The sequence below is a fragment of the Eretmochelys imbricata genome, chromosome 1 (genome assembly GCF_965152235.1).
Source record: "Eretmochelys imbricata isolate rEreImb1 chromosome 1, rEreImb1.hap1, whole genome shotgun sequence".
Lineage (NCBI taxonomy): Eukaryota > Metazoa > Chordata > Testudines > Cheloniidae > Eretmochelys > Eretmochelys imbricata.
This window is the reverse complement of record NC_135572.1, coordinates 252,397,338-252,420,342: the sequence shown is the minus strand read 5'-3', so window position 1 is coordinate 252,420,342 and position 23,005 is coordinate 252,397,338. Positions and strand designations below refer to the sequence as shown.

Genomic DNA, 23,005 nt, shown 5'->3' with positions numbered 1-23,005 from the left:
TTGGGAGTTATGCAGCTTAACATTTATTCAGATTCTTAATTTTTACAATTTTGATTCTGTTAGAAAATGGTTACTGATAGGTGATGATTAATTTTTTTACTTGTAATTTGTCTCTAGCTCTATTTGGATGCAAATTCAAAATCAATTAAAAGTGCAAAAACCAGCCTTTTTAATCGTTAACTTGCTAGATACCTAAGAAAAAAAGGGATCAAAATATATTTTGCTTTTAAAATGAACTGATTAATAAAACAAAGGAAGTACAATCTATAGTTAATGTATTGAACTGACTGTTTCTGGTCAACATGGCCTTCAAGATTTTAGTAGATCCCATCCTCCCACACCTAGATTTTATTTATAGAATGGCAAGGGGAAAAGCAAGCTTTCCTGCTTTTTCAACTTCCATTAAGTTTCTTAACTTTGAATGAAGTGGTCACTCAGCTGAACCAGTTAAATAAAGTGAAATGGAAAAAAAAATTCTCTCTGAACCTGCAGAAGAAGCTAGTGCTGCCAGAAGCTGGGTTAGCACATCAACAGACTCTGGTTCCAGGTGCTTGGCCAGTGACTTCCACCAGTTTGGTGTTTTAGTTTCTTTATAAAATTTAATTTTGAATAGTTTTATTTTTAAACAATAAACCAGTATTTAATTTAAATTAGAAAATATATATTTTTTTTTTTACAAAAATCTGATTTTTTAAAAATCATTGATCTGGATCAGCAATCTGGATCACTTGATAAACTGGGTGCAAGCAAGCAATATGTGTTTTAATACAGCAAAATGTAAATGTATTTACCGTATACACTCGATCATAAGCCAACCCCCCCAAGATGGATAAGTAAAAATGGAAAATTTGTATGACTCATTCGTAAGCTGATGCTATAATTCAGGGGTCAGCAAACTTTGGCTCCCGGGCCATCAGGATAAGCTGCTGGCAGGCTGAGACGGTTTGTTTACCTCGAGTGTCTGCAGGCCCGGAGGTAAACCTAAGTAAACAAAGTGTCCCGGCCTGCCAGCCCCTTACCCTGATGGGCTGGGACAGCAAGTGGTGGGGAAATTTTTGGGGGGAGGAAAAGCTGGGGGTCAGGGGAGTAACCCCTGTGACCACCCCCCACATGACCCTACCCCTAGCCCAGGACCCCCACACTCTCCCCATCCCATCCCTTCCCACCTTACCTGGGGCGGGCCAGGGGAAGATGTTTCTGGCCTGGCCAGAGCTGCTCCGGTAGGCTGGGCGGCGCGGCTGCAGCCTGCCAGCCCCAGAGCTGCAGCTGCTTCAGAGGCTGGGGGGAGAGGAGAGTGGCCACAAGCGGAGAGATTCTGGCCCCACCTCTTCCCTTCTGGCTCTGCTGGCTGTGCTGCCTCTCCTTGCCCCCTCTGTTGTGAGTGGGGAGGAGGCTGTGTCCCACCTCCCCCCATCTCTATACCCGTTCATAAGCCAACCCCCTTCTCTGATGCTTCCCTTTTTTACTAAAAAAATTTGGCTTATGAACGAGTATATACGGTATCTAGGAATGAATAGTGTAGGCCATACTTACAGGATGGGGGATTCTGTCCTGGGAAGCAGTAACTGAAAAAGATTTGGAGGTTTTGGTGGATAATCAGTTGAACATCTCTTCCAGTGCAACGCAGTGGCCAAAAGGACTAATGTGATCCTATGTATAGATACCTCTGGGTTTGGCACTGGTGCAACCACTACCGGGATACTGTGTCCAGTTCTGGTGTCCACAATTCAAGAAGCATAGTGATAAATTGGAGAGGGTTCAGAGAAAAGCCTCAAGAATGATTAAAGGATTGGAAAACTTGCCTTACAGGAATAGACTCCAGGAGAACTCACTCTCTTTAGCTTAAGAAAAGGTTAAGGGGTGACTTGATCACAGTTAACAAGTATTTACATAGGGAACAACTATTTGATAATAGAATCTAGCAGACAAAAAGGTATCACAAGATCTAGTGGCTGAAAGTTGAAGCTAGACAAATTCAGGCTACAAATAAGGTACAAATTTTTAATAGTGAAGGTAATTATTCATTAGAACAATTTACCAGGGGTGGTGATATATTCCCCATCACTTCCATTTTTAAATCAAGATTAGATTATTTTTCTAAAAGATATGCTCTAGTTCATACAGGAATTAATTCAGGGAAGTTCTATGGACTGTGTTATACAGTATGTTAGATTAGATGATCACAATGATCTCTTCTGTCCTTAGAATCTATGGCTCTCCAGACTATTACATGCAGCCTTGCAATACAAAAGTGAAGAGATCAGAATCAATATTTTGCATTATGTTTAAAAGGTTTTAACATACATCAATTGTCATCTCATAAAACCTCACAGGTATGAAGCAATCAAAAATGTAACTGTTCCTTCTGAGTAGCAATTTAATGTGTTCAGTATTCCCAACCCCTGACTGTCAAAATCTTTGCAACAGTGCCTAGAGGTCCTAATCACGGTGGCGGCCTCCCTGTGCTAGCTTTAGTACAAATATATAGTAATGGACAGTCCTGTGTCCCAAAGACTTTATAATTTAAATAGACAAGACATACAAAGGGTGGGAGGTCAAATGGTATGGGTATACTGCTCTCAGGCTATGGTCTGTTGAAATCCCAGGGGGGTGAAGCACACAACAGCAAAGGCCTCAGCATGGCTTGTCTGCACCCATCTGGAAATCTGGATACTTAAGCAGTTAGCCAATGCCCAAGTGTGTGCTGCTGCAGCATCACTGCTTCAGTACCTGAGCTAGCTCCATTAAAGCTAGCTCTGGCATGTCTACACAAGCAGCAATCACACCCTGTCATTGCAGTACAGACATAACCAAAGAGAGGAAGTGACTTGCCCAAAGTCAAACAGCAGATCAGTGACAGAGCTCCTGATTCCCAGCCCAATGCCCTATCCACTGCTTCTCGAAGGCTCTCTTCCATGTTCCACTGTAACTCTAACCATTGTGAACGGCTCCACAACAAGGACCCGATGGTGTCGAATGCCTCTTGTGAGATATTGGAACTGCAGAGGCTCGCGTCTTGCAGGATCGGAGATTAAATGTACATTTCTCAAATACCACAACTACAAAGAGCATCCCACGTTTCAGAACTCCACACAATAAACAATTGCAAGCTAACTTTTTTTAACACACAGTGTTACAACAATGAAAACTTTGTTGTGGGAGCGAGTATGAGATTAGATGGCGACAGCAGACGAGGAGAGGCACGAAGCCTTGTCAATAGGAGAGTTGGTTGGAATATATTTTCTCCCACAGAATAATTTAGAGTTTGTCAAAAAAAAAATAACACCTAAAGATTCTGGTCCAAATGTTTTTGGGCAAAAGTCCAATTTTTCTGTAGAAAGCACACAGTTTCTGCAAAAAAAAAAAATCATTTAGACAACTCCCTAAATTTTCCATTGAAAACCATTTCAGTGGAAAAACTGCACCCAGCCCTAATTAATAGCAAATGCCAATGTGAGGTTCCCATTCATAGCAGAGAAGAGGAGGGGTTGGAGCTCTGTTTTGGAAAGAGATCCAGAGAATGTAAGAAGGAAGGAGATGGGTAGACTGCTACAAAAGCCTGGAATGGCAGCAGGAAAGGGTCAATCTCTAATGGAAAAAAAGAGGACAGAATGGAGAGCAGAAGAGGCAGAGCAGAAGGTGCAAATGGGGGAAGAGAGAGATGAGATCACAAAGGGAGATGGGTGAATGACAACAAAAGGCCTTTTGGAAGAGGAAAGTAATTCTACAGTAGCTATAGACATAGATGGGGAATCAGTGAAAGTTTTTCATGACTGCGCTGATAGTTCTAACACACAAATGTTGAGACAATGGATCAAGAAACCAAAAATCTTTTTTTGCAAGGGAAATTTTAGTTCAGCCGGTTTTCACCCTGATCCTTCATTAAGTTTTTACAGTGGAGGAATGGAGGGGGTGGGTCTTGTGATTAAAGCACCGGACTAGGGGTCAAGAGGGTTCAATTCCTGACTCCTGCACAGACTTCCTGTGTGACCTTGGCTAAACTGTTTGACCTCCCTGTGCCTCAGTTCCCCATCTGTAAAATGGGGATAATACTGTTTCCTTTGCCTGTCTGGTCAATTTAGATTGAAATCTCATTGGGGCAGGCACTGTCTCTCATTTGTTTTGGCCATATTATGCTAGGCTCTGTAGAGAGTCAGTGCCTGAAGGTTCTAATTTAATACAAGTAAATATGAATACACAATAAGTACAGCCGACATTGCTAACAGCCCAGGAGGTGGAATGAAATTTGGCAATACATACAGTACTTTGGCTTCGTTTTTAAAACAGTGAAATCATTGTAGCTACTACAAGTAAAAGATAGCGTTACAAATGACAGACTTCAGTATTATGCTGAGGTAGTTTCTCACTACAGTGTAGAGTCCTCTTTGTCCCTTTCACCGGTCATACACATAGCATGCTTTTTCATCAGGGCTTAGTCCAGTGTGTTTTATATCACGGCAGGCACTTCCTGCTAAAGCACCCTACCAATGGCAACCATTGTTCAGGCTGTGTGCATTAACCATTGCTCTGGCAGCAACCAAGGTCATGCTGATTCACTCGCTCTGACTTTTCCTCTGCATCCAAGGCTACTCCTACCTTAGACACTTGGGTATTCATAATCTTCCTGTCACTTCAAAGCTGCAATTCCATTCTTTACAGAGGGCACAAAGAATTGAACTGCAGTCTCTTAAAGGTTCTATGTATCAGATTTCTGACTGTTTTCCAAGTAGTTACAGATAAAAATGTGATTACTTTCCACTAAGGAAGGCTGATAAACCACTTGAAGTAGACATTTCTTATTTTGAATAAGACAAAACTCCCATGGAAATACCACAGTAAAGGCCAGGGGGAGAAAATCCCCACAAAGGATCTCCTTGTGGATTTCCCATAAATCGTTTTGGGGGAGGGTGCAGGGTCCGTCCTGTCCCACTCCTTCCCCCCCACCCCCAGGCAACTTCTTCTGAATGGATTGAGCAGGAAAACAAGCAGATCCCAGGGAAGCAGCAAAAAAGCAAGTGTCATTGGTATGTACGCCCTGTGCTCCGTGACACCTTATTCTCCTGGCATTTCAATTCCAATGGGATGTCTTACTGCCAAGGTCCATCTTGCCCACGGCAATCCCTATGATCCCTTCAGTGAGGACTCCACACAAAAAAAGCCATGCAACATTAGCTTTTCCTATTAAACATAGATAAATGATGCACCAACTCCCCAGCAAGGCCCACCTCCTCGTTTTACTTGCTAAGAGATTGCGGGCAGGAGGTTCACCTGAGGTTAATATCTACTACAAATGCACATCAAAAAAGCAACAAAATATAGGAATGGCTGTAAAGCTAACCAGTCATAGCCCAGAGTATGATTGAAAAGTATTTTTCAAACACTGAGTGCCGATGGTCTGTTATGGATGGCATTGCATTTCTGCCCTTTTGTATATTGAGCCACTCTACTGCAGAGAAGAAGGGAATAAAAGTTAAGAGTACTTTGAACCTGTCATGATCTACAGCAGTGGATACGTGTACCCCTGGGGGTATGCAGAGATCTTCCAGGGGGTGTATCAACTCATCTAGATATTTGCCTAGTTTTACAACAGGCTATATAAAAGCACTAGCCAAGTCAGTACAAACTAAAATTTCATACAATGACTTGTTTATATGGCTCTATATACTATACACTGACATGTAAGTACAATATTTATATTCCAATTGATTTATTTTATAATGATATGGTAAAAATGAGAATGTAAGCAATTTTTTCAGTAATAGTGTGCTATGACAATTTGGTATTTTTATGTCTGATTTTGTAAGTAAGTAGATTTTAAGTGAGGGGTAACTTTTGGGGTACGCAAGACAAATCAAAGTCCTGAAAGGTGTACAGTAGTCTGGAATGATTGAGAGCCACTGATCTACAGTACTACATCACAAATTCTATTCAGTACTACACATACCCATTGTATCCTTGCATGAAAAACAGTGTTATTTAGAAAAACAGCAAGGAGTCCAGTGGCACCTTAAAGACTAACAGATTTATTTGGGCATAATTTTTCATGGGTAAAAAACCCACTTCTTCAGATGCAGTGTTATTTAGATGCCTTAAAGTTGTGCTCTTAAACCTACTTCTAGGCATCCACATAGAAGTGACCTATATTCCAAAGTGGGTGAGTAAATGAAGGCCACATTGATGTCAATGGGAGCTGGGATTGCTCAGCACCTCTAACAAAACAAAAACAGCTGCTTCTGTGTAGATGATTAAAGACATATTTTATGTACCTCACTTTTAGGCACCAAGATTTGAACATTTTGGGCCTAAAACTTTAACAGGGACTTCATTGTATGTTCCTGAAATTCCAAAGGTCACCATTTAACATCAAATCCAGCCAGTTTCAGTTGTACAGGTGTACATCTGGAGTAACACCAACATCCTAAGTGATGTTACTCCAGATTTACACCTACAGTATTCAACTGAGAATAGTATTTGGCTCTGTATTGAGTGAAACAAAGGAAAAGTTTTTAAATTATGATTTTTTTTTTTAACCAAATGGACAACCACCAGCCTCTAAATTCTAGAGAAGATAAGAAATTATCTAACCCCTGATGTGTGCAAACCTTCAAAGCGCTGAACTCCTCCCAAGAGTTGCTCAGTGCTTTCACCTCCCCAGGAAGTCAGTGAAATTAGAGGGCCCTCAGCACTTGGCAGCATCAGTCCTAAAGGCAGTCAGTGACTATTCCTGTGTGAAATAACTGTCCTTACTGTATATTATACAAAGAGTCAGGAAGACTGGAGCTATCTCTTTGTGACCCATGACAGTGAGGTGCTCAACCATGGGATCTTTGTTACCCCTACTCTGTTTTTTGTTTTGTTTTTTGGTGGGAAGGAACCAAAAGTCACAATGTATAACAGTCACGTTCTGCTGAGAGTGCTTTCAGCCAGTAGGGTGCTGGTCACAAGTTCAGCCACTGCGGTAAGAATCCTGGCCCCATTGAAGTCAATAGGTGTTTTGCCATTGACTTTCAGTGGGTTCAGGATTTCATCCCACATTTTATGTGCAGTACTGAAAGGACGGTACATTGTTAGAGAGGCCATTCTTCAGGTTAGGTGTTAAAATGAAATCTTTTCTGTATGTCTCTATCCCACTCCATTTTCAGAAAGATTACAAGATAACCCAAATTCCTGACCAATACATTCTCTCAACATCAAGGTTTAAATCCAAAGTTGTGTACACCTGTTATTGCTCAGGGCACAAACCTTTCAGGTTTACTCAGAACAGTATAATTCTTTACTGCTTTGTAAAACACTGAGAAACCTTCAATGTGCGAAAGAAAAATTCTTGTCTTTATTTATCCAGGATATCAATGATACAAATTATAATTCAGTGACTACTTTGAATGTTTAATAAATGAATAAAACAAGTCACAGGGCTCAAACTGGGCATGAGATTTAAGCATACCAGATTAAGCATGAGATTGGGAGCCAGAGATCTCTGGGTTCTATTTCCAGATCAGCCAGCGAATTACTACAAAGCTTTCACCTGAGGTTTATCTATGAATTACTACAAAGCTTTCACCTGAGGTTTATCTATAACAATTACTTCGAGGCAAGCTGAAGTGTGAATGCAAGAGAGGTTAAGTGACATGGAGCTTGTCTACACAATCAATTAGTTTTGGGGAAGCTGGGGTGTGAATGTAGCCTGCTGCAGACAGTCCATGTGGAACCTGCTGTGTCCATTAACAGTTTGTTAATGAGCTTTGATCTAGTCTTTTTGAAACAGGAGTAGATCAGAGCACATTAAACTGTTATCACAGATCAGCAGGGTCTACACAAACAATTAGTCTGCAGCAGGCTAGTTCAGGGCACATTCACATCCCAGTTTCCCACAAACTAATTGTTCATGTAGACAAGCCCTATGTCACTTAACTGCTTTCTGCCTCAGTTTCCCCATATGTAAAAAAGGATAATAAAACTTGCCTGTTTAATAGGAAAATGTGGCTAAATGTATTTTCCCTGTGCTCTCCCCCTCATCCAACAGAATTTTACAAATCCCGTAAGGCAGTGGTTATCAAAGCCGGTCCGCCGCTTGTTCAGGGAAAGCCCCCGGTGCACCGGACCGATTTGTTTACCTGCCGCGTCCACAGGTTCAACCGATCGCAGCTCCCACTGGCCGCGGTTCGCTACTCCAGGCCAATGGGGGCTGCGGGAAGCGGCACGGGCCAAGGGATGTGCTGGCCGCCCTTCCCGCAGCCTCCATTGGCCTGGAGCGGCGAACCGCGGCCAGTGGGAGCCGTGATCGGCCGAACCTGCGGACGCGGCAGGTAAATAAACCTATCCAGCACGCCAGGGGCTTTCCCTGAACAAGCGGCAGACTGGCTTTGAGAACCACGGCCGTAAGGGACTATCCCACAAAGGAGGATCATGATGGTGATACTTCCACAGAGCGAAGCAGCCAAAAACCTACATAGGTTCACTCTCAGCCTCTGGCAGGCCAACTGAAAGAATTGAAAAGGAGTACTTGTGGCACCTTAGAGACTAACCAATTTATTTGAGCATGAGCTTTCGTGAGCTACAGCTCACTTCATCGGATGCATACCGTGGAAACTGCAGCAGACTTTATATATACACAGAGAATATGAAACTATACCTCCTCCCACCCCACTGTCCTGCTGGTAATAGCTTATCTAAAGTGATCATCAGGTTAGGCCATTTCCAGCACAAATCCAGGTTTTTTAACCCTCCACCCCCCCACACAAATTCACTCTCCTGCTGGTGATAGCCCATCCAAAGTGACAACTCTTTACACAATGTGCATGATAATCAAGTTAGGCCATTTCCTGCACAAATCCAGGTTCTCTCACTCCCTCACCCCCCTCCAAAAACCCACCCCCATACACACACAAACTCACTCTCCTGCTGGTAATAGCTCATCCAAACTGACCACTCTCCAAGTTTAAATCCAAGTTAAACCAGAACATCTGGGGGAGGGGGGGTAGGAAAAAACAAGAGGAAATAGGCTACCTTGCATAATGACTTAGCCACTCCCAGTCTCTATTTAAGCCTAAATTAATAGTATCCAATTTGCAAATGAATTCCAATTCAGCAGTTTCTCGCTGGAGTCTGGATTTGAAGTTTTTTGCATGAAAAAACTTGCACAGATACAGACAGACATCGCTATCTTAAAACAAAAAAACTTCAAATCCAGACTCCAGCGAGAAACTGCTGAATTGGAATTCATTTGCAAATTGGATACTATTAATTTAGGCTGCTGCAGTTTCCACGGTATGCATCCGATGAAGTGAGCTGTAGCTCACGAAAGCTCATGCTCAAATAAATTGGTTAGTCTCTAAGGTGCCACAAGTACTCCTTTTCTTTTTGCGAATACAGACTAACACGGCTGTTACTCTGAAACCTGTCATTATGCAAGGCACTGCATTTAGCCGTATGGAGTGGAAATCTATCAACTGCATGAAAAAACTTGCACAGATACAGACAGACATCGCTATCTTAAAACAAAAAAACTTCAAATCCAGACTCCAGCGAGAAACTGCTGAATTGGAATTCATTTGCAAATTGGATACTATTAATTTAGGCTGCTGCAGTTTCCACGGTATGCATCCGATGAAGTGAGCTGTAGCTCACGAAAGCTCATGCTCAAATAAATTGGTTAGTCTCTAAGGTGCCACAAGTACTCCTTTTCTTTTTGCGAATACAGACTAACACGGCTGTTACTCTGAAACCTGAAAGAATTGAGAATGTATCTAGCACTTATACGTCCCCACTCCAGTCATCGTTGTATCTGTGCACAATATGGAAGAACACAAGCCTAGTCTGTTTCAAGGCCTCTAGGGCCTTGAGGTGGGACAGCCCCAGAGCTCAGGCTGCAGCCCAAGCCCAAGTGTCTACTCCACAATTAAACAACCTCTTAGCCTGAGCCCCGCAAACCCGACTCAGCTGGCACAGGTCAGCTGTGGGTGTCTAACTGCAGTGTAGACATACCCAATGTGACCTTGAAATATTTTCCTCCAAATGCCAGTGGCACAGTGTAAATAAAAACTACCCAGGTGCTGATTTAACCTTTATATCTGACTTTGAGAATTTTCCTAATCTTACTCTGATAAATTTACACAAATTGTTACTTTCGGCCAGAACTTCCTTTTCCCCACCACAGTCTCGCCCCAATCACACTTGCAAGAGAGCTCCATGTTCAGCTCCAAGTACAACAATTATCCAGATTGCACATGTCATGCCCTCAAGAAGGCAAAACTGCTGAAAAGCCATGAAGCAGAAGATTATTTTTTCATAACAGATTCAAAGAAAGGATGGCAGCCAAATTATATAAAACAATTCTAATACCAAGGGCCTAATTTCACATAGATTAAGACCCTTAGACTTAAAATTATTCAATCATCCATAACCTTAATTCCCAAGTTTAAACAGGAAATATTTAACTTAACAATAATAATGCATGTTCCACCCATTAACACCTTTATCAATCATTTCAGATTTTGTACTAATACAAGATTTTATTGAAAATCTATGGAAAATTAAAGTTCAAATAACATATGGCACAAGTTCCCACTCTTAATAGTTTAGGAGTTAAAATCTGACCATTTGTGTCGTCAGGATCCCATAAATTGACAGTATTTCTCAGAGGGAATAGAGAAAGGTAAAAATGGCTTAATTAAGGAAAAGGGAAACAAGTCATATTCCAGCTGGATTTAGTACAGCAGAGTGCATCTCCACTATCAGGCTAAGCATCGCCGCTTTCTGTTTAAAGGTCCACTATTGTAAGTGTGTTAAAATACACACGCTTATTTGGCTTGTTTTGAAATTTGCTGTGGCTCATGGGGACACGGGGTAGAGTTAGTGGTTCACACTTGAGCAGGAGGTCCCGCTAAAATCAGCTGTTTACAAAATCACCTAGTTCTACCTTTTTCTGAGCACACCTGGGCCACAAATTATGTGTGATCCCTGACCAACATTGCTGTGCTGGCAGAAGTCCCTCGTGTAGATGCAGCTGTACAGGCAAAGCTGTGCTTTTACTGGTATAACGCACTTCACTCGCGGGACGTGGTTTTACTATCACTGGCAAAGCTGTGCTTTGTATCAGAAGAAGGAATGTTGGTAGCGGGGAAGATTGGAGCAGTGAAGGGATGTGGAAGTTACAGGATGGGGACTCTGGCACAGCTATTGAAGGGCCAGCACACCCTTAGACAACAACTTTTATTAGTGCCCCACATTCTCCCTTCTTGTTTGAAGCCGCCCCTTCCCTCCCTTGCTCTTCTTGTCCCAGGCACTCGGCGTTAAGGGGAAATGCCTCCCATTCACACCCCCTCTCTCAGGACATTGGTTGCTTCACTCCTACCTGGGGTCATTCCTCCAGACTCCTCACCCGTTTCCAGCCTCTGTAAAGTTGTCCTCCCACTCTTGTGCAGAGCAATGCCTTTCAGGGCTTTCTCCCTCCCTAGTGGTAAGGTCCAAACTCAATAGTTCTTGTCCCCTTTGCGTTTTCTGGTAGACTGGAAGGGAAACCCAGACCCTCCCTCTGCTCTGGGTTCCAGTCTAGGAACCCTGTAGAAGACTTCCTCCTACCTTGGCCTTCCTTCAGGCCCTTTTCCATGACCCTCCCCGTCCCCGGTCTTACTGTACCTCTGCCTCTTTCTAGCCCTTCTTTCACCCTCTAGGAACCACAGAGGTATTGAAGAGATCTTTCCCTAGCTATCTCCCTGCAGCTCCCTCCCTTCAGGCTTACCACCCCAGCTCCTCCCACAGCTGGGATGCCTCTTCAGTTGGGCCTGGCCCACTCTTTAGGAGCAACCTGGTGTTTTAACTGAGGTCTCTAGTGCCTGTTAACTTTTTAGTGAAAAAGTGATTTTAGTGAAAAAGTAATTACAAAAATTATTCTTATTGCAGGAATTGCACTGCAAGTGCTAATATGTGAACATGCAAAAACACAAACTCTATAAAAAAAAAACAGAATAGTTTCCAGAAAACAATTAAATGTAGGCAGTTAAGCCCCCAGTTTAACAAGATATTTTAAGCACATGCATAACTTTAAGCATTTAAATAGTCCTACTGAATCCCTACTCACATGATTACAGGTACACATGTGCTTAAGTACCTTGCTGACTTGGTGCCTAAAAGCAAGACATTGCCACTGCAAGCCTAAAATTCAGTTTTTATACTTGAAATGTAAACTAGTGATGAACAGAAACCTTATTTATAAGATGGGGAAAAAATCAACAGAACTAAAAGAGCTTTTAAAATGATAAAATTCATGGACATTTGGCATACTGTTAACTATTCTGCCAATCCTCCCTTAAAACCTACAGCTATTACAACTCCATGTTACAACCTTGAAAGCTGTAAACTCAGCAAAGCAGCATCTCTGTTTTCACCTTCCTACTAATTGCTTCAACTCTTCGAAAACAAAAGATAATAGCTGATTGATTCCTCATTTCTTCCCACCAAATGCTCTTAAACCTGGACGGCAGACTTAATGTAATAACTACTTCACTTACTGGAAGTCAAGTGTGCTATTAGCTCATTGATTACAGCCTCATATCTTTTGTATCATGTAACATCATGACACCTCAAAACACCAAACTCTTTGTTTAAAATATGGCCATTTTAACTACTGTACAAGAAATGTCATGGGCCACCACAGTGATTTGTATTTTAATGGTGGCACACCATAAATCATATGTACAGAAATTAATATTTAATGCAATGCATTACAATTGATTGCACTGCTACTCCCTACCGTGGATTTACTTTCCCGTCTCACTGACCCATAATACTGAAAAATATTTCATTCTTTCAAATTTGAGGCTTCCTACTGCAGTCCTTATAGAAAAGTCCCTTTGAAGTGATGGGAGTTTTGAAAGTGTAAGGACTGTAGGATTGAGTTTCATGGTATGTTTCTTGCATCCAATGGGGCACATCCAATAGGGAGGCAAAGGTTAAAGTGACAGGTCTGTCTGATCAGTGATAACGTGCAAAGAGTTGCTAATAGCAGAATGTAAGGGTATAATAATGAAATAATTCATTAATTGAATGAATACCTGTGTCAGTACAAATATAGACCCAAATTCTATCCCAGTGTGCAAATGAATTCAGAACGTGGCAAATATACAATGAAAATAGCTTGAAACCCAGTCCTTCCTCCCATGCACAAACCACACACATACACACACAGATAATTCTTGTAGAAGCAAAATAATCTGTCTTGGGAGTTCCACCTCTACCAGGAGTGGATTTACCATGAAACAAACACGGAAACCTGCTGCCCCCCTCCCCCCAAGGGGAGGCACAGAAATGTGACAGCTGCAGGGCTAAGGCGGCTTCCTGCCCGCTCTGCCTCCCTCCCTCCCTCCATGCTGCGCTGCTCCCAGAAGTGGCCGGCATGTCTCTGCGTGCTGCCCCGCCCTGAGCACTGACTCCACAGCTCCCATTGGCAGGCCAATGGGAGCTGCAGGGGCGGCGCCTGAGGGCAGAAGCACACGTAGACCCCCTGACCCCACCCCCACCTACGAGCTGCTGCCAGAGGGGTGTGTGTGCCGGTCACTTTGGGAGCCGCGCTGCCCAAGGTAAGCACCACCGCCCTACCCCCCTCCCGCATCCCAACCCCCTGCCCCAGCCCAGAGCCCGCACTCAGCACCCAAACTCCCTCACAGAGCCCAACCCCCACACCCCCACCCCAGCCCAGAGCCCGCACCCAGCACCCAAACTCCCTCACAGAGCCCAACCCCCACACCCACTTCTGCACCCCAACCCTCTGCCCCAATCAAGGTACCTCACTTTATTTTCATTTACTTTGCATTACTTATAATATAGGAGGAGGATGAAGAAAAAAAGAATGAAAAACAGGGAGGAGATAAGATAGAATGTTCCTTTTCTTGGCTGGGTCCTGAGGGTGGGGGGAGGCCTGAAAATGAAGCTGCACACAGGGCCCCACTAACTCTAAATCTGCCACTGACTTCTACCATTGCTTAGTCAAAGGTCTTAGTTGCCTACATGTGCAGCCCACACCCCAGAATACCCTCTGCAGTGCATGTTTCAGAAGACACACAGAGGCCATTTTTCATAGGTTTTGGAGGGAACCTGAACTGGGGCAACTGACTTTATCCCTACAACACTATCCTGTCTGTGCATACTGCTGCACAGGAACAGACTGGTTTAACACAACAGTATGGGACACCTTCCTCCTTTTTAAGTTTTCATTGTATTGTACACGTCAGTAACTGATCACCAGTGAAATAAGGGTTCACATTTTCCACAGTCAGGATGCACCTAATGCAAGTCTGACAGCATTTTTCTTTCAGTCTTACTGACTTGTTTCCATTGCATGTGTCACAGATCCACAGGATCTGTGCTATGCTCCAGTTTTTAATCAGTCTCTTAGAGGAATCCCTTTAGTGTGGCAGATCCCCAAGGAGTCCTACTCTTCCTTCAGGCCAGGGCAGGCCACACAGCCTCACCACATCCTAGACTGAGCATCTGCTGACCTCTGCCCAGTGCTGGTGGAAATCCAACTGAGGTAGCCTTCTGCTAAAGACTTATACACTCTTCAGAGACTAAGGCAAGTATTTGCAGGGACAGCCAAGCAGCATTGTCAAAACACAGTGGGATTTGTTAGTCCACTGGAACACAGCACTGGAAGTCCTTAGGTCAGTGTAGAGAAATAGAAAGGTTAAATCACAGTCCATTCTGGTCAAGCCAGAGCAATTCACCAGCCAAGCTGTAGAGAACTCCATTTCAGCCTCTTTCTCTCTCTGACCACCTTAGTCAGTCACAGGAGAGAGCAGCCACGCTCCCCCAGAACCAGAAGCACACACTCTATCCTCTGCGGGTCACATCTCAGTTTTTGTTCCTGAGCTGGGGACTTGGTTGTGGTTTCGTAGGTGTCAATGTTTAAGTCACTGGGGATTTCTATTGTCTCGTTGGGATTCTGCATTGATATGGAATCGCTTTCAGCAGGTTCCAGCCAGTTCCTCAACAATTCTATTCACTGTGGATACCCACTTTATTTCTGTGGATGTGGATACCTGCTTTACTTCTGTGGATGTGGATACCCGCTTCACTTCTGCATATGCGGATATCCATGGACCATGTTTGTAGATCGCGAATCGGATGTGAATATAAATTTTGTATCCGTGCAAAGCTCTACTTATATGTAACAGAATCAGTAGCTCTTCTGCAGGGAGCAGGAGGAAGAACAGAATTCTGGTAGCCTGCTGAGAGGGTTTAAATGCCCTGTACGCCACGATGTACAGCTCAGGGGAGTTGCCCTCCTCTCCAGAATTGATATATACGCCAGAGAGAGCCAGGATCCTGGAACTCAATTAGCAACTGTGGAATGGTTTCACTGCCATTTCATGTCCGGGAGCAAAAGGATTCTTCCCCTTCCTCCCTCAATGGTTATTTCCTATCATAGAATCATAGAATATCAGGGTTGGAAGGGACCTCAGGAGGTCATCTAGTCCAACCCCCTGCTCAAAGCAGGACTGATCCCCAATTAGATCATCCCAGCCAGGGCTTTGTCAAGCCTGACCTTAAAAACTTCTAAGGAAGGAGATTCCACCACCTCCCTAGGTAACACATTCCAGTGCTTCACCACCCTCCTAGTGAAAAAGTTTTTCCTAATATCCAACCTAAATCTCCCCCACTGCAACTTGAGACCATTACTCCTTGTTCTGTCATCAGCTACCACTGAGAACAGTCTACAGCCATCCTCTTTGGAACCCCCTTTCAGGTAGTTGAAAGCAGCTATCAAATCCCCCCTCATTCTTCTCTTCCGTGGACTAAACATCCCCAGCCTCTCCTCATAACTCATGTGTTCCAGTCCCCTAATCATTTTTGTTGCCCTCCGCTGGACTCTTTCCAATTTTTCCACATCCTTCTTGTAGTGTGGGGCCCAAAACTGGACACAGTACTCCAGATGAGGCCTCACCAGTGTCGAATAGAGGGGAACGATCACATCCCTCGATCTGCTGGCAATGCCCCTCTTATACATCCCAAAATGCCATTGGCCTTCTTGGCAACAAGAGCACACTGTTGACTCATATCCAGCTTCTCGTCCACTGTAACCCCTAGGTCCTTTTCTGCAGAACTGCTGCCTAGCCATTCGGTCCCTAGTCTGTAGCGGTGCATTGGATTCTTCGGTCCTAAGTGCAGGACTCTGCACTTGTCCTTGTTGAACCTCATCAGATTTCTTTTGGCCCAATCCTCCACAGCCTGTGGGTCCAGAGACAAGGATTTGGTTCTGTGGACTCAATTCTGTGCTGATAGGCACCCCGTGCAATCCCATAGGCTTCAGTGGGGTGTAAATCAGAATAGAATTTATACCTATAGGTTTTCTAATGTCAACAAATCTTGTCAACACAGACATCAGGAGCTGAATAACTGCTCAAGCTTAATTTTTTCACATTTAATTTTATTTCTTGCATTAATCATTGCCCCTCTGTTAATGCCCAACCCTGTGTCCTCAGTAGTTCCTGATCAGCACTGATGTACACTGCTTTGAGAAGATCACAGCCAGATGCTGTTACTTATATCTCCTTTTTCCCTATCAATTACATTTTATAATTGCACCTTCGTTATAGTTCCCTTTTACTACTGGACCACTTTTACCAGCTCAGCCCTCATGACAGCACAAGTTACCCATCCCAATCCAGGAAGCTGAGGTCACTGGTTTCAAATCCTGAGCCCACTGCACTGGACCAGTGAGTTTTGGAGGAAAACCTCAGCTCTACCTTTTATATAAGAGCTTAATAAGAGCGTGAGTGTGAGCAGCACAACAAATCAGATAACTCTGTTACAAAAATATTATTTCTGAAAACTATCCTGGTCACTGGAACAAAGTATTTAACTTATCACATTTATCAGGAGGTAAAACAAAACCTTGTCATGTATAAACAAATATTTATAAAAGTGCATACAGCTTAGTGTCTGAACACATATGTAGATATGTTATTTATAAGCTTGGTCAACAAATTACTGTTCTCAATGAGAAATATCTAGTTCATTGTTTCTCACTGAATAGATCTTCCCTATATTTGATTATAAATGGCAATATAATTTTACAGAAGAAAAACATTACTTTAAATGTTCAGAAAAGATCATTCTTATACGTTTCCTCCTCTTCTCCAAAGGTTTACTTAATTACATCAATGTAATTTTTGTGTGTGAATTAATTTGCTCTGTCTTTATAAACAAAGATGAGACCATTTTAAAATTTAGAGATTAGATAGGATAATACTGGCTATGCAAACACATGCCATACACCCATAATACATAACACCCATAATATTATATACTGAGATTGTCCAGGTTTCACCAAGTGTTTCTCTTTAAATAAGGGCCAAACATTCATGTATGGCTGAAGTATTTCCCAGTGCTGCCAATGTCTGCTATTAGAAGTTGTGGTTCCCAGTTGTTATCTTGCTACACAGGTTAGGGCAATGCCTACGTATCATTGGCATCTTAAGTAGTTTAAAACGTCATATAATCCACTCTAAACTCTACAGTCATTGCTGACTCTTGGGCCCCGAAATAAATCACTCCTCCCCATCTCATCAATTCATGCCTCTAGGGTTCTTTACACACATTCTCCACAAGGCCATTTTTGCTTCCATGTCTGATCAAGGGGCTCAGGTAGATTATCAGAGGGCATCAGTAAGAAGAGCTCCTTAGGCACCTTTCCTTATTTCGTTTCGTTTAGTGCATGGGGTTTATTCGGGAGGGAGAAGAGGAAGGGGAGAGAAAAGCATCCGCTAACTCACCTCCCTCAGCTGCTCCAGCTCCTGTTTAAGGCAATCATAGTCAGCCTCCAGCTCGTCATATTGCTGCTTCAGGGTGAGTTTTTCCTCCAGCACCACCAGCCCATATTCAGCAGCCTGGATCTTTTCGCGGGTTGTTTCGGTGAGCTCCTTAGTCAGCCTTTCGATCTCCGTCTTGTAGTGATCCACGGCCTGCAATACCTCTTCTGCAGCCATAGCCCCTGTGGATGGCTGGCGGGCTGGACGGACAGATAGATGGAGAGGGGGTGGGGGAAGGGAGGGCTGGGTGGCACTGTCCCTGGATGCTCCTGCTAGCAGCAGCGGCTACACGGACTGAAGCCCTGAAGAGAGATGCAACATGGAGAAGAAGGGGAGGAAATCAAAGAAAAGGCTGCAGCACCATTTGTCCTCTGGCCGCTTCTCTCCTGCTCCTTGGCCTGGCAGCAGCCGCCCAGCGAGCCGGGGCTGGGAGCGGAGGCAGCTTGGGGATTTTTTGCTTCCTCAGAGGCACTGATCCGCCATGTCTCGAGGGCAGCTTCACTGCAGTCTCTGAACTCTCCACCTGCTCCCGCTCTCCCCGCTGCTGCTGCAGCCGGTGCAAAAAAATGATGCAGTCTGTCTGCTGCCTGCCTGGAACCAAACGAGAGGAGGAGAAAGCAGATGGGGAGGAAGGCTGGGCTGGGGGGGGAAGGGACAATTATTACCATAGCACAGCAAGAGAGAGACTACAGCCACCTCCCCAGCCAGCCACCCCCCTACACACCTCTCCCCAGCGGCCAGGAGGAAGGAGAGGCAGAAAGGACGAAGGAAGGGAGGAGAGATGGGAAAGTAGCAGTGATGTCGCCTCTCTCTCCCCTCGAGGGCAGGAGTGTTTGTGGTTGCCTCCACAGAGGTTTGTTCATACGTATACATCTCTCTCTCTGGCTCGCTCGCTCGCTCTCCCTCCCACCCCCAGCCCAGAAATCCCACACAGACGCCCACCAGGTTATTCTCTGGCAGGTTTGCAAAAGGAGAAGAGCAGGAAACAATCCTCATCTACTTCCTGTCAATGCATCTGCACTCTTGCAAACAGAGCGTTGCAAAGAGGGTATCAGAGGGGGGACAGCTCAGACCCCTAAAAATTCACTGTAAGGCAACACCCCTGTCAGTACACACATATTACTGAACCCCAAAGTCATTCATCCTCCTACCCTAGAACACACAAACACATTGGGGCGCGAGGGATAGCTCAGTGGTTTGAGCATTGGCCTGCTAAACCCAGGGTTGTGAGTTCAATCCTTGAGGGGGCCATTTAGGGATCTGGGGCAAAAATTGGGGATTGGTCCTGCTTTGAGCAGGGGGTTGGACTAGATGACCTCCTGAGGTCCCTTCCAACTCTGATATTCTATGATCCCGGCTTCCACCCTCACTGGGATTAGGCTGAAATCTTCATGGAAGGCAGGATTCTTACACCGTCCTTTGAGGTATCTGATGTTGGCCACTGTCAGAGATACTATATGGCACCGGTTGGACTTTGGGTATGTGTCAGTATGGCAAATCCTGTATCCTATGGGAGATGTCAGTCTCCCCAGGCTGTCTCAGTACAACTCTGTCCTAACCATACTGAACGTTGGGAAGTGTGTTTATGGGAATGGAAACACTCATTAGTCTGAATAATTTAGCCACCGAGAAGAAAGCGCCCTGTTTCTCTTCCTCTTCCTCGCAAGAAAGGAACAGAGCCTGCCACCCTGCCTACACAACCCCGACCCTGTGACAGTGCGGCCCCAAGGTTTGGAATTCTCCACTTCATTGTCTAATAAATTGAAAAATCAGGGAGATTATTATAATACACACAGAGTGTATTATGGATACAAACTGACCTCTGTGTTGTGCACATCATACCCACAGCATACATGCACCCTGAGAGTACTAAGTCCTGTGTTTGTATTTCTAAGATGCTGCATGTTTAGTAAGATCAGCCACTGTAATTTTGAAGTCTTGCCTGTACATATTCATTAAATCTCTTAATGACTAGCCCTTTTGCTTTTTGAGCATGTTTCTCTGATGGTGACAGTACTGACTGTGCTGTTAAAAACAGAAGCTGAGATTCACTCCAGTCCATTACATGGACAAGAGCACAGCCTGTAGCTTTCACAGGCTTGTTGTGGAATAACTGACTGGTCTTCACTGGGGAAACACGTACATGGAACAGAATTTGGATTGTGGCTCTAATTTTCATATAAAGTCAGTGTTGAAAACTAAGAATGGAGTCCTAATCCCTACTAAACCCTATTGCATCAGGTTTTCCTGAAAATCTTCTATTTTCAAAATATTAGGAAAATTAGATTTACTAACTAGAATGTGATTTGTCTGAGAAAGACTAATTATATTTTAAATGCTGTCTTTAAAACCAGGGATAATATTGTTCAGTGGACAGAGCACTGTACTAAGAGTCAGGAGAGCTGCATTCTAATCGCAGCGCTGCCACTGACCTGCTGTGTGACTTTGGACAAGTTATGTCATCTCTGTGCCTCAGTTTCTCCATTTGTAAAATGAGATAATGATACTTTTTTTCTTGTGTAAGGTACTTTGAGATTTGTTACTAGACATATTAGAGTTCAATGTTATTATTCCAACATGGTCCATCTGCTTAAAATACTAAAATTGTGTTTATTTCCTGCTTCCTTGAAAACAAAAATGAGATAAAGAAAGAAAGCAATAATTATTTGTTAAAAACACCAAACAAACTTTGCTACATTATTCTGTAGTTGGAAAGTAGCTTTTAAGCAAACAAGGAAACTTCTAACAAATTGTAGTTGAGAAATAAGAGTGAATATTCACAGCAAAGCAGACAAAGCAGTGACAGGCTTCTGCAAGTAATTAAACATCAAAACAAGGCCAAAAAGCCAGTTACTCCATGCTTGCTTCATCCAGCAACATTTTTTCCTAAAACAGGATGAAAGATACAAGAAACCAACAATAAAATGGGTTGGGGGAGGGAAGGGAGCATGTATTTTCCTTGACTTGCTAGGGTTTGAAAGTGCTGTGTTGCTGTTCTCTTGAACTTTCTACTCATGCCACTTTAGAAGCAAAGCTTACATAAATAATTGTTCAACAATAGATTGAAAAACAAACTGTTTAAGTTCAGAGCTAAAAAATACATGGTGTTGAGAGATACTAGACCGTTATATGTGTTCATGACAAAGATTTGTATGGAAATCGATGGATGCAACTGGATGTACAGGGCTACTCCAGCCTTGGTCTAACTCCACTGAAATCAGTTTGTTCATTGTCTCATACACAAGCACCACCTCGCCACATGCACAAACCCAGTCTGGGCACAGTAAAAGAGATGAGGGGCCTGACTGATTACATTTTGGCATCTTGCTGCCATATTTCTTTCCACACAGTAGGCGAGTGAGATTTTCTTTTTTTAACTGAGATTCCTAGCACAGGGTTGACAGAGACAATGTAGGGAGACTTATGCTGCCCCTTCCCCATAGAGTCCTTGATTTTGGGGAGCGGAGGTGGGAGGATGCAGCGAAGCCACGAGTGGGAGATGGAGTGAACTCCAGCTGTTCGGGACTGTGGAGCAGCTCCCTGGCAGTTGGGGGAAAGTTGTCCTAACTGAGAATAACTCCTACGGCTGCTCTAATTATGCTGGGGGATATTCCACCCCCAGTAGAGCCCATCATTTGCCGCCATTATCTCCTCACTCTCCTGGGCTGTGCCTCCTGCACTGCATCTCCTAGCAGTTGCAGCATAGTGCCCCAATTCTGGGGTACAATCCAGACCCATGAAGAGTTGTGTCACCTCTTACCCTGTACCCCACACAATGCCTTGTCCCTGTGGCTCTCTGTCTGGGACACAAAGTCAGCAACAAGCATGCACTCTGTGTATGTATTGGGCAGCCCTGGTCCAGTGCTTTGAATCCTGGACCCTGTGTGCAATACCACAGATTTCCACTGGCTTCCATCAGCCTTGGTTAACAACTGGAATGGTGACTTCACACTCTCCCCAGCCCTGAATTTTCCCAAAAGTGTGAGTTCTGAAATGTCTAGCCCTGTCCTGGAACAATCAGGGGGATATTAAGATTCATTGGCCCTTTAAGGAGTCAATAGTCAACAGTTTATTATTTTAACTCATGGTACCAAACAGTTTAGTTCAAACTCAGCACAGGGTTAGTTTAGATTAAAAATAAAACAAGTTTATTAACAAAAGAAGATAGGCTTTTAAGTGAATTCCAGTATAAGAAAGAAAGTTAGAAAATAGTTCCCAGCAAATAAAAGTGAAAACACACATCTGCAAATCGAAAACTTAATCTAGCAAGTTTTGGTTCAAGGCTTTGTTCTAGATGGTCTCTCTCAACTACAGTTTTCCTGCAAGACAATGACTGACCCTCTCCTCAGTCAGGATCTCTCCCAGAGGCCTAAAGGTGCTGGGTCCTTTGTCTCCTTTGGTGAAGCAGATAACTTGTGGTTCTAAGGGGGAGGGATAGCTCAGTGGTTTGAGCATTGGCCTGCTAAACCCAAGGTTGTGAGCTCAATCCTTGAGGGGGCCATTTAAGGATCTGGGGCAAAAATTGGGGATTAGTCCTGCTTTGAGCAGGGGGTTGGACTAAATGACCTCTTGAGATCCCTTCCAACCCTGATAGTCTAGGATTCTCTGCTCCTTTCTTTTATAGCCCTTTGAAGTGCAATCTGCTGAAGGTTACCCTTCAAAGTAAAATTTATCTAAGCAGTGAGAAAGGCACAGGCCAAGGAACGTACTCGCCATCACTTCCAGCAGCTCCCATTGGCCTGGAGCAGCGAACTGCAGCCACTGGGAGCCGCGCTCAGCCAAACCAGCAAACACGGCAGGTAAACAAACCAGCCCGGCCCACCAGGGGCTTTCCCAGCACAAGCAGCAGAACAAGTTCGGGAACCACTGCACTAGGGAATCATATTTCTGGTGATGACCCATTCAGATGGGAGGGAGTTGCTATCTTCTCTGGCTAGCCAATTATGTAATGCATTGCTCAGTGTCCACCTTTGCACCAACCCAGAAAGTCAATGGAAACCCATCAAAGAAACTATAAACATCAAAACCACTTGGGAGTGAAAAGGAATGACAGCAAGGGATCACTCTCTCTGTGAATAAAGACAAAAGACTGATTCAGTATATCACATGATAGAGAAAGACACTAGGGGACCATTCACTGAGGAGGGACCTTGATGAACAGGGATACTTCATGAAAGACTGATAGTACCTCTGTGGGG

The 23,005-nt window shown here is 43.9% G+C and overlaps 1 protein-coding gene across 5 annotated transcripts in view; it reads right to left on the bottom strand.

Annotated features, from left to right (window-relative positions):
* Nucleotides 1-17,984, bottom strand: part of BICD1 (BICD cargo adaptor 1) — a 253,912-nt gene extending 235,928 nt beyond the window's left edge. For all 5 annotated transcript variants that reach the window (XM_077807517.1, XM_077807516.1, XM_077807519.1 and 2 more), the window contains exon 1: nt 17,772-17,984. In XM_077807517.1, the coding sequence (XP_077663643.1) occupies nt 17,772-17,984 (213 nt within the window). The remainder of the gene's footprint in view (nt 1-17,771) is intronic.
* Between the last annotated feature and the right edge of the window lie 5,021 nt (nt 17,985-23,005).